This window comes from Muscardinus avellanarius, assembly GCF_963383645.1.
Source record: "Muscardinus avellanarius genome assembly, chromosome: 12".
Classification (NCBI taxonomy): Eukaryota; Metazoa; Chordata; class Mammalia; order Rodentia; family Gliridae; genus Muscardinus; species Muscardinus avellanarius.
The window spans coordinates 54,599,811-54,612,165 of NC_137798.1; the positions used below are offsets into that span (position 1 = coordinate 54,599,811).

At 41.8% G+C, this 12,355-nt stretch overlaps 1 protein-coding gene across 1 annotated transcript; it reads left to right on the forward strand.

The window, feature by feature from the left end:
* Nucleotides 1–26: 26 nt before the first annotated feature.
* LRR1 (leucine rich repeat protein 1) lies at nucleotides 27–9,619 on the forward strand (the record flags this gene model as incomplete). Its single annotated transcript, XM_080706761.1, has 4 exons — nucleotides 27–327; nucleotides 1,933–2,031; nucleotides 4,247–4,968; nucleotides 9,379–9,619. Exons 1-4 carry the CDS (start codon nucleotides 133–135, stop codon nucleotides 9,617–9,619), a joined length of 1,257 nt encoding a protein of 418 aa, XP_080562887.1. The 5' UTR covers nucleotides 27–132.
* Nucleotides 9,620–12,355: the final 2,736 nt, after the last annotated feature.

Genomic DNA, 12,355 nt, shown 5'->3' on the forward strand with positions numbered 1-12,355 from the left:
GAAGTCGACCCTTACAGCTCAGGCGGATCCGCGGGCAGCCCGCGCGCTCGAGGACCCCGGGGGCTTGGCGCGGCGCGGCGGGAAGAAGGAAGTTTCAAAGCGGAGCGGCTCGGCGGCCGCAGCTCGGGCAAGATGAAGCTGCACTGCGAGGTGGAGGTGATCCACCGGCACTTGCCGACCCTCGGGCTGAGAAACACGGGCAAGGGTGTCCGAGCCGTGCTGAGCCTCTGTCCGTCGCGGCCCCACGCGAGGGGCGAGCCGAGTAGTCCTCCCACCGCCTGCCTGCTCATCTCCACCATGAAGGACAGGCGCGGGACCCGCTACCAGGTACGCGGAGGTGTGGCGGGCAGGCACGCCGGGGGAGTCAGCCCCGCGCGCCCGGGTGGAGCCCGGCCCGGCACTCGGTCCCTCCATCACTCGGACCTAAGTCCCGCGAGTCTTCATGCCCACCGAAGGAAGGAAGCTTTTGAGAGTGCACTTTTTTCCTTGCCCTTTCTGCGATTCTGGGGTTACGATGTTGCTATTCAGTGGTAGAAAACTACCCCGCCCCTTTAAAGCCTTTGCAGTTTGAGCCTGCGCGAAACAACCTCCGGTGAAGCCACTAATTTGGGGGAACAGTAAAGTAACTGCACTTTACTGTTCGTAAATATGCCTTTCCCCTCGTTGACTTTACATATGTTCTCTACTGCTGTAACTGTCCCATCCGTCTCATCCATTTGTCCAAAATCTCCATAATTCTTAAATTCTCACCTTTAAGATCACCTTCCTACTTCTAGAATAGGTAAGATTTCCTTGTCTAGATTCTGGCAGCCTACACTTCTTTTGTCTAAATACTTGTCCTAATTACTTGTTTAAGCTGGGTGTGGTGGCGCACACCTGTGATCCCGGTGTTTGGGAGGCTGGAACAGGAGAATTGTAGGTACGAAGCTTGCTTGCCTCAGCAACTTAGGCCGTCGGCAATTTAGCGAGACCTTTTTCCAAATAAATAAAATAGAATAGAATAAAATAGTGCTGGAGGTGTAGCTCAGGGGTAGAATGCCTCTGAGTTTAACTCCCAGCATCACAAAAAAAAAAACAATCTTTTTTTTTTTTTTACTTGTTTAATAATTGTGTCATCAGATTGTCAACTTTGTAAGTGTAGTTACCATGCTGGTCTTATTCACTACTATTTCTCATACCCCTGTCATAGTACCTGGTACATACTGGCTTTTCATTAAACAGTTATTGAAGTCAAAAGTAAAAGCAACACCAATCATGAAAAAATTGGGGGCATATATCATGTTTCAGTAACTGTTCTAGCTCTGGGGATACAGTAGTAAACAAGACTCTCAAGCCTTTCCCTTTCATGGAATTTGTATATAATTTAGGCATGTCCACCCCACATTAATGGAATGAGGTTATAAAAGCAATTAAGTGCCAGGAGTGGTGGCACACGCTTCTAATCTCAGCATTTGGGAGGATGAAACAGGAGGATCACGGTTCAAAGACAGCCTCAGCTACTTAGATTCTTTGCAACTCAGTGAGACCTTGTTTTGAAATACAGAATAAAAAATAGGGCTGGAGGTGTGGCTCAGAGGTAGAATGCCCCTGGGTTCCACTCCCAGTACTGGGGGAGGGGGGGTACTATTGGCAGTTCTTATTGTGGCAAGATAGTTGAAATAGGAGAAGAGGGACATTCTCCCAAAAATGGGATTTTGCTCTCAAAAAAGAGAGTATCTGAACAGAGCAATAATACCTGCCACAAGCCAGGAAGAAGGAAAACTGCTCAAATGCTAAAAATAAAAAAAATCAAACAATAAAACTATGAAACACCCAGATTAAAGGACTAAAAGACAAATCGAAACATGGCAAAGTATCTGACATATTCTATTTCTAGTGTTATTAAATGACAACACCTAGTTTTGTCCTTTTTTTCCCATTGGTTTTAAACAGCTGAAGGGAAACATTGAGCAATTCTTCATCAAATTTGTGGATGAAGGGAAAGCCACTGTCCGGTTAAAGGAGCCTCCTGTGGATATCTGTTTAAGTAAGGTATGGTATTAAAAACAGTAATGGGTAGGTTGCTTGAGTGTGTTTGAAGACAGCTTTGCCAGTTCAATCTCTAGTACTGTGCGTGCACATGTACACACGCACACAAACACACATACTTTTTTGTTTGTTTGTTGTAGTGCTGGGGGTGGAACCCAGGGGCTTTTCTAAATCTGGGCTATACTCCAGACCTATTTTTTACTTCATTTGGAAATAGGGTCTCACTAAGTTGCTGAGAGCCTCACTCAGTAGCTGAGGCTGGCTTCCAACCTGTTTGATCCTCCTGTCTCAGACCCCTAAGCACCGCTTTGTAAGCGTGCACCACCACACCCTGCCAAACTTTTTTTTTTTAATGGTGCTGATGGTAGTGGGGATTGAACTCAGAGGCATTCTACCTCTGAGCTACATCCCCAGCCCTCCTTTTTAATTTTTTATTTTGAAACAAAGTCTCAATAAGTCACACAGAGTACCTAAGTTGCTGAGGCTTGCTGTACCTGCTATCCTGTTTCAGCCTCCTAAGTAATATGAATACAGGTATGCACCACCTGCCTGGCTTAAAAAAAGAGGTGTTTTTTTTTTTTTATTTTGGGGTTGAGGATTGAATCCAGGGACATTCCACTTTCAAACTATACACCCATTCCTTTTTTTTTTTTCTCAGTACTGGGGATGGAACATATGAGAAGTCTACCTCTGAGCTATACCCCCAGCCCTTTTTTTTTTTTTTTTTTTCCTGTACTGGGGATGAAACCCAGGGACATTCTACTTCTGAGCTACATCTCTAGCCCTATTTTTTATTCTTTTTTTTGAAACAGGGTCTCACTGAATTGCAAAGGACCTCACTAAGTAGCTGAGGCTGGCCTCAAACTGCGATCCTCCTGTTTGAGCCTCTCGAATGCTGGGATTACAAGCATGCAGCACCATGCCTGGCTCTAGAATGGGTATTCCAAACACAATTCCTAGCCGGGCGTGGTGCACGCTTGTAATTCTAGCGCTTGGGAGGCTGAGACAGGAGGATCGCACAGGTATGAAGCCAGCCTCAGCTACTTAGCTACTTAGCGAGGCTCTCAGCAATTTAGTGAGACCCTGTTTCCAAATAAAGTATAAAATAGGTCTGGGAGTTTATAGCCCAGAGGTAGAAGAGCCCCTGGGTTCTACCCCCAGTACCATAAAAAATAAATAAATAAACAAACAAACAAACACTTTTTTTTTGGTGATACTGGGAGTGGAACCCAGGGGCTTTTCTACCTCAGGGCTATATACTCCCAGACCTATTTTATACTTTATTTGGAAACAGGGTCTCACTAAGTTGCTGAGAGCCTCACTAAGTAACTAAGTAGCTGAGGCTGGCTTCAAACCTGTGTGATCTTCCTGTCTCAGCCTCCCAAGTGCGGGGATTACAAGCATATGCCACCATGCCCAGATGTAATATATATTATTATTATTAACTAAGCAGATGGGCAAATGCTCTGTGTTTTATTAGTTGGCTTTTCATGTTAACTTCACTCAGTGCAAATCCAAATCTGCATTCCAGATTATTGAAAAGAAAGTGTGCCACCACATCCAGCTAAACACAATTCTCTATATAACATTTTTCGAAAACTCTTAAGCTTGAAATTCAGACCGAATAAAATACTAAAAAATTTATTTTTACAGCTAATTTTAACAAATGATTATGTCACCTTCATATATAACTATGGAATTTGTTTTTTGAAGATCTGTCCTGTATGCATTATCTAAAAAATAAATTTAACCAGGCATGGTGACACATGCCTGTAATCCCAGTATTTGAGAGGTTGAGAGAGGAGGATTGAAGGTTTGAGGACATCCTAAGCAGGTAGTGAGACTCTAAGCAACCTAGGAAGACCCTGTTTGAAAATAAAAACAACATACAGCTGACAGTGTAGCTTGTAGGTAGAATGCCCCTGGGTTCATTCCCAATCATCACAAATAAATAAGTAATTTATTTACAGGCTGGCTGTGGTAGCACACACCTATGATCCAGGTTCTTGGGAGGCTGAGACTGGATGATTACAGGTTTAAGGTCAGCCTCAGCAACTTAGTGAGACTCAGCAACCTAGGGAGACTTTCAAAGAAAGAAGAAATATAAAAAAAGGGCAGGGTATATAGCTCAAAGGTAGAATGCCTCTGGATTCCATTCCCAGTACCAAAATAAATAATTAACAGTTTATAATTGTACAACTTATTTTTATTTATTCAGGCCAATTCTGGCAGCTTAAAGGATTTCCTTTCAGCTGTGAGACTGACTCACAGAGGCTGTGATATCAATGCACCACTTTCAACACTTACACCAGTGAAGACTTCAGAATTTGAAAAATTTAAAACTAAAATGGTTATCACATCCAAAAAGGACTATCCTCTCAGCAAGAGCTTTCCATATTCTCTGGAACATCTTCAGGCTTCTTATTGCGGGCTTGTCCGAGTTGACATGCGCATGCTGTGTTTAAGAAAACTAAAGAAGTTAGACTTGAGCCACAATCATATAAAAAAGCTCCCAGCTACAATTGGAGACCTCATACAGCTTCAAGAACTCCACCTGAATGACAATCACTTGGAGTCATTTAATGTGGCCTTGTGTCGGTCTACACTCCAGAAGTCACTTCGGAGTTTGGATCTCAGCAAGAACAAAATCAAGGCGCTCCCTGTGCAGTTTTGCCAGCTTCAGGAACTTACAGATTTAAAACTTGATGATAACGAATTGGTTCAGTTTCCTTTTAAGATAGGACAACTCACAAACCTTCGATTTTTGTCAGCAGCTCGAAATAAGCTTTCATGTTTGCCTAGTGAATTTAAAAATCTATCCCTTGAGTACTTGGATCTTTTTGGAAATACTTTTGAACAACCAAAAGTCCTTCCAGTTATAAAGCTACAAGTACCATTAACTTTATTGGAATCTTCAGCACGAACCATACTAAATAATGGGTAAGACCTTTATATTCATAAAATGTAGCACTTTGGTAGCATCTTAGTATTCTCTTTAAACTCAGAGTAAAATACTCAATGTTTAATTTAGCTTCCAGTATACACAACCTGACCGCTTGGTGTTGTGATCTTTTTGATGTTTCCTACCTCTGCTTGGAATGATTTTCCTCCAGGAAATCTCATCGCTCACTCCCTTGCTTCATTCGGTTCTCAGCCCAGGAGTCATTTGAGAGAGGTCATAACCTGCAAACATTTTATTCCCTGCCTCCATGTGTGTGTGTGAGATATATATATATATATATATATATATATATATATATATATATATATATATATATATATATATATAGTTGTTTTGGTACTGGGGATTGAACCCAGGGACATTCTACCTCTGAGCTTTACTCCCTGCCTTATTTATTTATTTATTTATTTTGGTGCCAGTGATTAAACCCAGGGTCATTCTACCTCTGAGCTACACCTTCAGCCTGATTTTTTCTTTTCTTTTCTTTTTTGCGGGTCTGGGGATGGAACCCAGGGGCATTTGACCCTTGAACTACACCCCCTACCCTATTTTTTATTCTTTATTTTGAGACAGGGTCTCACTAAGTTGCAGAGGGCCTTACTAAGTAGCTGAGGCTGGCCGCCATCCTCCAGTATCGGTCTCCCAAATGCCGGGATTACAAGTGTGTACCACCACGCCCGGCTTTTATTCTTTATTTTGATACAGGGTCTCACTAAGTTGCAGAGGGCCTCACTAAGTAGCTGAGGCTATCAGCAAACCATGATCCTCCTGTCTCGGCCTCACAAATGCTGGGATTACAAGCGTGTGCCACCATGTCCGGCTGCTTTGAACTCTTGTCTCAGCCTCCCAAATACTGGGATTGTAGGTATGCACCACCATGCCCGGCTAGAACTTGCATTGTGTGTGTGTGTGTGTGTGTGTGTGTGTGTGTGTGTGTGTGTGTGTGTGTGTGTTACTGATATTTGAACCCAAAGGCATTCTGCTTTCAAGGCACACCCCAGACCAATTCAATTTCTTACTTGGAAATAGGGTCTCTATAGGTTACTGAAGGTCTGACTAAATTGTTGAGGCTCTCTTCGAACCTGCAATCCTCCTGTTTTAGACTCCCAAGTACTGGGATTACAGTGTACGCCATCATATCTGGCTAAACTTGCATTTTTTTTTTTTTTTATGGTATTAGGGATTGAACCCAGGGACATTCTACCTCTGAGCTATACCCCCAACCCAATTTTTTATCCTTTTTTTTTTTTTTTTTTTTTTTTTTTTTTGTGGTACTGGTGTTCCTGGAAACCCTTCTACCTCCGGGCTACATTTTATATTTTTATTTGGAAACAGGGTCTCTTAAGCCAGAGAGGCTGGCTTTGAACCTGCGCGATCCTCCTGTCTCCGCCTCCCAAGCACAGGGATTACAAGCGTGCGCCACCACACCCGGGTATCCTTTATTTTGAAATAGGGTCTCACTAAATTGTGGAGGGCCTCACTATGTTGCTGAGGCTGGCCAAGAACCTGCAATCCTCCTGTCTCAATCTCCCAAAGGCTGTTATTACAATGGTGGGCCACCACACCTGGCTCAACTTGAATCTTTGTTTAGCAGTACTGGGGATGGAACCCAGGGGCATTCTACCTCCGAGCTACACCCCAGCCTTATATTTTCTTTTATTCTTTATTTTGAAACAGGGTCTCACTGAGTTGTAAAGGGCCTCACTAAGTAACTGAGACTGTCCGTGAACTGTGATCCTCCAGATGCTGGGATTACAAGCATGCACCACCATTCCCAGCTCAACTTGCGCTTTTTTTTTTTTTTTTTTTTTTCCAGTACTGGGGATGCGACTCAGGAATATTCTACCTCTGAGCTACACTCCCAGCCCTATTTTTTATCTTTATTTTGAAACAGAGTCTCATGGAGTTGCAAAGGGCCTCACTGAAGTAGCTGAGGCTGTCCATAAACCCGGATCCTCCTATCTCAGCCTCCCAAATGCTGGGATTATAAGTGCGCCATCACACCGGCTTCAACTTGTGGGGTTTTTTTGTTTTTTGTTTTTTGCTTTTAGCCCAGGAGCATTCTGCCTCCGAGCTGTATCCCCAGCCCTATTTTTTATTTTTTACTTTGAAGCAGGATCTTAATAAATCGTGGAAGGCCTCACTAAGTAGCTGAGGCTGGCCGTGAACCTGTGATCCTACTGTCTCAGCCTCCCAAGTACTGGGATTACAAGTGTGTGCCACCATGCCTGGTTTCAACTTGCATCTTTTAACAAATTCTCAAGTGATACTGATGCTACTTCTCAGAGGACCATGCTTTAAGAACCACTGTTTTTCAGTATTGACCCTTGCCTAGGAGTGAAGGATTACCTAAGCTTACAAATAATTTCCTAGAACAGTCCATGGGTTGTAAAAGATCTAATAAATATTTATTGGATGTCTAAATTTGTTTATCTGGTAAGTAGAGGTCAATCAATGCTATCATTAGGAAGTTTTTTTTTTTTTTTCCCCAGTACTGGGGATTGAACTTCAAGCTGGGAGGTACATTCTACCTCCCAGCTACACCCCCAGCCTTATTTTTTTATTCTTTATTTTGAAACAGGGTCTCATTGAGTTGCAAAGGGCCTCACTACGTAGCTGAGGCTATCCACAAATCATAATCCTGTCTCAGCTTCCCAAATGCTGGGATTACAAGTGTGCACCACCACTCCCAGCTAGGAATTCTTAAATAATATGGATGAAAAATATAGATGTCTAGATTTTAACTGAAGTCAACTAGCTCAGATTCTCCAGAGATGAACTTTATTATATGCCAGAATTTTAAAATGTATTTTAAGAGCTAGGCACATGTGTAATCCCGGCTACTTGGAGGTTGAGGCAGGAGCATTGAAAGTTTGAGGCCAGCCTGAGCAATTTAGTGAAATTGTTTCAAACTAAGTTACCAGGGCTGGCCTTGAACCTCATTCTCCTGTCTCAGCCTTTCAAGTACTGGAATTACAAGCATGTGCCACTATACGTGGCTGACAAGTGACTTTTCATTCTGTTGAGTTAGTTTTGCTATCAGGTGATCATGCTGAAAGATACTTTATGGACTGATAAATACCTTCTTTGGTTCAAAGTATGTCATAGGCAGTTTTGTAATATATTTGCCTATTGCCATTCAGAAAAATAAAACAATATGTGAAGTCCCCTTAAGTTGTAATTTTCTTTTTTGTACTACTGGGGTTTGAACCCAGGGGCATTCTGTCATTGAGCCACATCTCTAGTCTCTTTCCCTTCCCTTTTTTTCTTTCTTTTTTTTCTTCTTATTTTTGGTATGGTATTTGGGATTGAACTCAGAAATGCCATACATGTGAGCTACATCATAGCCCTGTTTTATTTTTTATTTTGCAACCAGGTCTCACTGAATTGCTGAGGCTGGTCTCATACCTGCAATCTGAGCCATGCATGGTGGTGTATACTTGTAATCCCAGTACTTAGGAGGCTGAGACAGGAGGATTGCAGGTTCACGGCCAGTCTCAGCTATTTAGTGAGGCCCTCAGCAACTTAGTGAGACTCTGTTTCAAAATAAGGAATAAAAAATAGGGCTGGGAGCCAGGCATGGTGGCACATGTTTGTAATCCCAGCATTTGGGAAGCTGAGACAGGAGGATCACAGTTCATGGACAGCCTCAGCTACTTAGGCTCTTTGCATATCAGTGAGATCTTGTTTCAAAGAATAAAAAATAGGGGTGGGATGTAGCTCCAAGATAGAATGCCCCTGGGTTCCACCACCTGTACTGCAAAAAGAAATAAAAATAAAAATAGGGCTGGGGGTATAACTCAGAGGTAGAATGCCCCTAGGTTGAATTCCCAGTACCACAAAAAAAATTTTTTTAATTAAATTTTAAAACCCCCTGCCATCTGTCTGTCTCAGCTGCCAAGTACTGGGATTATAGGCATGAGCCACCACACACAGCTTTCCCTAGCCGTGTGTGTGTGTGTGTGTGTGTGTGTGTGTGTGTGTGTGTGTGTGTGTGTGTTTTACTGGGGATGGAACCCTTCTACCTCCAGGCTACACTCCCAGACCTATTTTTTTTTTTTTAAACAGTCTCTTAAGCCAGCGCGACTGGTTTCGAACCTGTGTGATCCTCCTGTCTCCGCCTCCCAAGCGTGGGGGATTACAAGCGTGCACCACCACACCTGGCAACCCTTTTAAAATTTTAATGCAGGGTCTCACTAAATTATCCAAACTAGTCTCAGACTTGAAATTCTCCTGCCTCAGCTTCTTGAGTCACTGTGATTACAAATGTGCATCACTATACCTGGTTATAACTTTATTTTCTTATTATAATTCACTGTCCTAATAATTTGTTTTAATATATGAAATTCTAAATCTAGTAACAAAATATTTCACATTTTTTCCAACAGGATTCCATATGGCTCTCATAGAATTCCTTTCCATCTTTGCCAAGATTTGGACACTGCAAAAACTTGTGTTTGTGGAAGATTTTGTCTAAACTCTTTCATCGAAGGAACTACTAACATGAATCTACATTCTGTTGCCCACACTGTGGTCTTAGTAGATAATATGGGTAGTACTGAAGCTCCTATTATCTCTTACTTCTGTTCTCTAGCCTGTTATGTAAACTCTTCTGACATGTTAAAGTAAAAGGTGATACCACAGAAAGATGTTTCATTCAGTTATAAACTAGATTGCACCAGGCGTGTTCGGCACATAACTGTAATCCTAGTACTCAGGTAGGCTGAAACAAGAGGATCACAGGTTTGAGAACAGCCTCAGAAAGTAGTGAGACTCAGAAACCTGTTTTGAAACAAAATATAAAATAGAGATGAAGGTGTAGCTTGGTGGTAGAATGTCCCCGAGTTCAGTCTTCAGTACTACAATAAATAAATAAACAAATGAGCTTGGAACTCATTTATTACTTAGAATTTAACAGTGTCAAAGTGGAAAAGGAATCCTTTTGTGTACTTGCTTCAAGAAGAATGTGTATTCTGCTAACATTTTTAAGTTATTTGACTCCAAAACTTTATTAAAACTTTAATTTTAATTTTGTTTTATTAGCTTTATTCATTTATTACAGTTTAACTTCTCACTAAGTTTTCCAGGTGGGGTTATAGGGCTTTCTCTAAATTAGTTTTTAAAAAGCCAGGCATGGTGGCACACGCTTGTAATCCCAGTGCTTGGGAGGCGGAGACAGGAGGATCGCACAGGTTCGAAGCCAGCTGTGCTGGCTTAAGAGACCCTGTTTCCAAATAAAATATTAAAAAAATAGGTCTGGGAGCATAGCCCATAGGTAAAAGTTCCCTGGGTTCCATCCCCAGTACCACCAAATAAATAAATAAATTAGTTAAAAAGATACTGATCTGAATCACTCTGATCATGAAAATGTCTTTATCAACTTTCTTCTTGCATTTCGATGAAAGAAATTAAGTTTCTGCATGCATAAAATACTTTGGAGAAGTAATGCTCCAAATAGTCCAAATTTGTTTAAGATGAAACGATATACAAGTTGAGCATTTCTAATCCAAAATCTGAATTGCTCCAAAATCTAAAACTTTTGAGCACTAACATGCCAAGAGTGGAAAATTCCACACCTGACCTCATAGGAAGTGGTTGTAGTTAAAATGCAGACACACTTTAAAAATACTATATGAAAGTATGGCTATGTGTATGGGTATATATGAAACTAATTTTGTGTTAAGACTTGGGTCCCATCCCCAAGATATGTCATTTTATGTTTAAATATTCTAAGATCTCAGTCAGACATGGTGGCACATGCCTATAATCCTACTTGGGGGCTGAGACAGGAGGATCATGGGTTGGAGGACAGTCTTTGCAAGTAGTGGGACTCTCAGCAACCCAGCAAGACCTTTCAAAACAAAGGGCTAGGGGTTTAGTTCAGAGGTAGAATGCCTCTGGGTTCAGTCCTCAGTACCACAAAAACAAAATACCCCCATAAATATTCCAAGATCTTTAAAAACCAGAAATCTGAAACTCTTCTGGTCCCAAGCATTCCAGATAAGGATACTCCATCTACATAAGTTGCTAAACACACCACTTTTTCATGTGTCTTTTTTCTTTTACTGGGGATGGCACCCAGGAGTATTCTACCTGCGAAAAATACCCCCAGCCTCTTATTTTTTATCTTATTTTATTTTTTGCAGTAGAGGGGATGGAACCCAGGGACACTCTACCTCCGAGCTATACTCCCAGTCCTGGTTTTTTTTTTTTTTTTTATTCTTTATTTTTGAAACAGGATCTCACTCAGTTGCAGGGCATCTCGCTGAGACGTAGCTGAGGCTATCTGCGAACCACAATCCTCCTGTCTTAGCCTCCTGAATGCTGGGATTACAAGTGTGTGCCACCATGCCCAGTTTATTCTTTATTTCTTGAAAGTCTCACTGAGTTGCAAAGGGCCCAAGTAGTTGAGGCTGTCTTCAAATGATGATCTTCCTGTCTCAGATGCTGGGATTACAAGCATGCACTCCCACACTCAGCTTTCATGTGTCAGACTACATATGGAATGCATAGTCACCAAGCATTAAGTAGGAATTGCCTTAATATCTGTCTTTCACAGCCAGTAATGGTACAGATGGGCACCTGTAATCTCAGCACTTGGGAGACAGAGAAAGGATTACAGGTTCAAAGACAGTCTTGGCAATTTAGCAAGGCTCTCAGCAACCTAGTGAAACCCCGTTTCAAAACAAAACAAAAAAATAAATGGGGGTGCAGTTTGGACATAGAATGCCCCTGGATTCAATCCCCAGTACCAAAAAAAAAAAAAATAGAATGGCTTTCACATAATATTTGTTGTGACTTACAATTTTTTTTAAGGTTGAGTGAGGGAGCAGAAATTTGCCTTTATTAATTGCAATCTATTTACTTGAGGGTGGATATAGTTGTTGGTTTTATTTTAGGGCCATTTTTTCCTCCCCTTTGACAGCACTGGGGATGAGACCCAGGAGCATTCTATCTCCAAGCTACTTCCCTAAGCCCTATTTTTTATTCTTTACTTTGAAACAGTCTCACTGAGTTGCAAAGGGCCCAAGTAGCTGAGGCTGTCCTCAAACCATGATTCTCCTATCTCAGCCTCCAAAACACGGGATTATTACAAGCATGTGCCACCACGCCCAACTTTTTTTTAAGTGTTTTTTTATTTCTTTGCAGTACTAGGGATGGAACCCAAGGGCATTCTACTTCTGAGCTACAATCCCAGCCCAATTTTTTATTCTTTATTTTTATTTTTTTTGGTGGTACTGGGGATGGAACCCAGGGGCCTTCTACCTCCGGACTATACTCCCGGATCTATTTTTATATTTTATTTGGAAATGGTCTCTTAAGCCAGCTGAAGCTGGCTTTGAACCTGCACGATCCTCCTGTCTT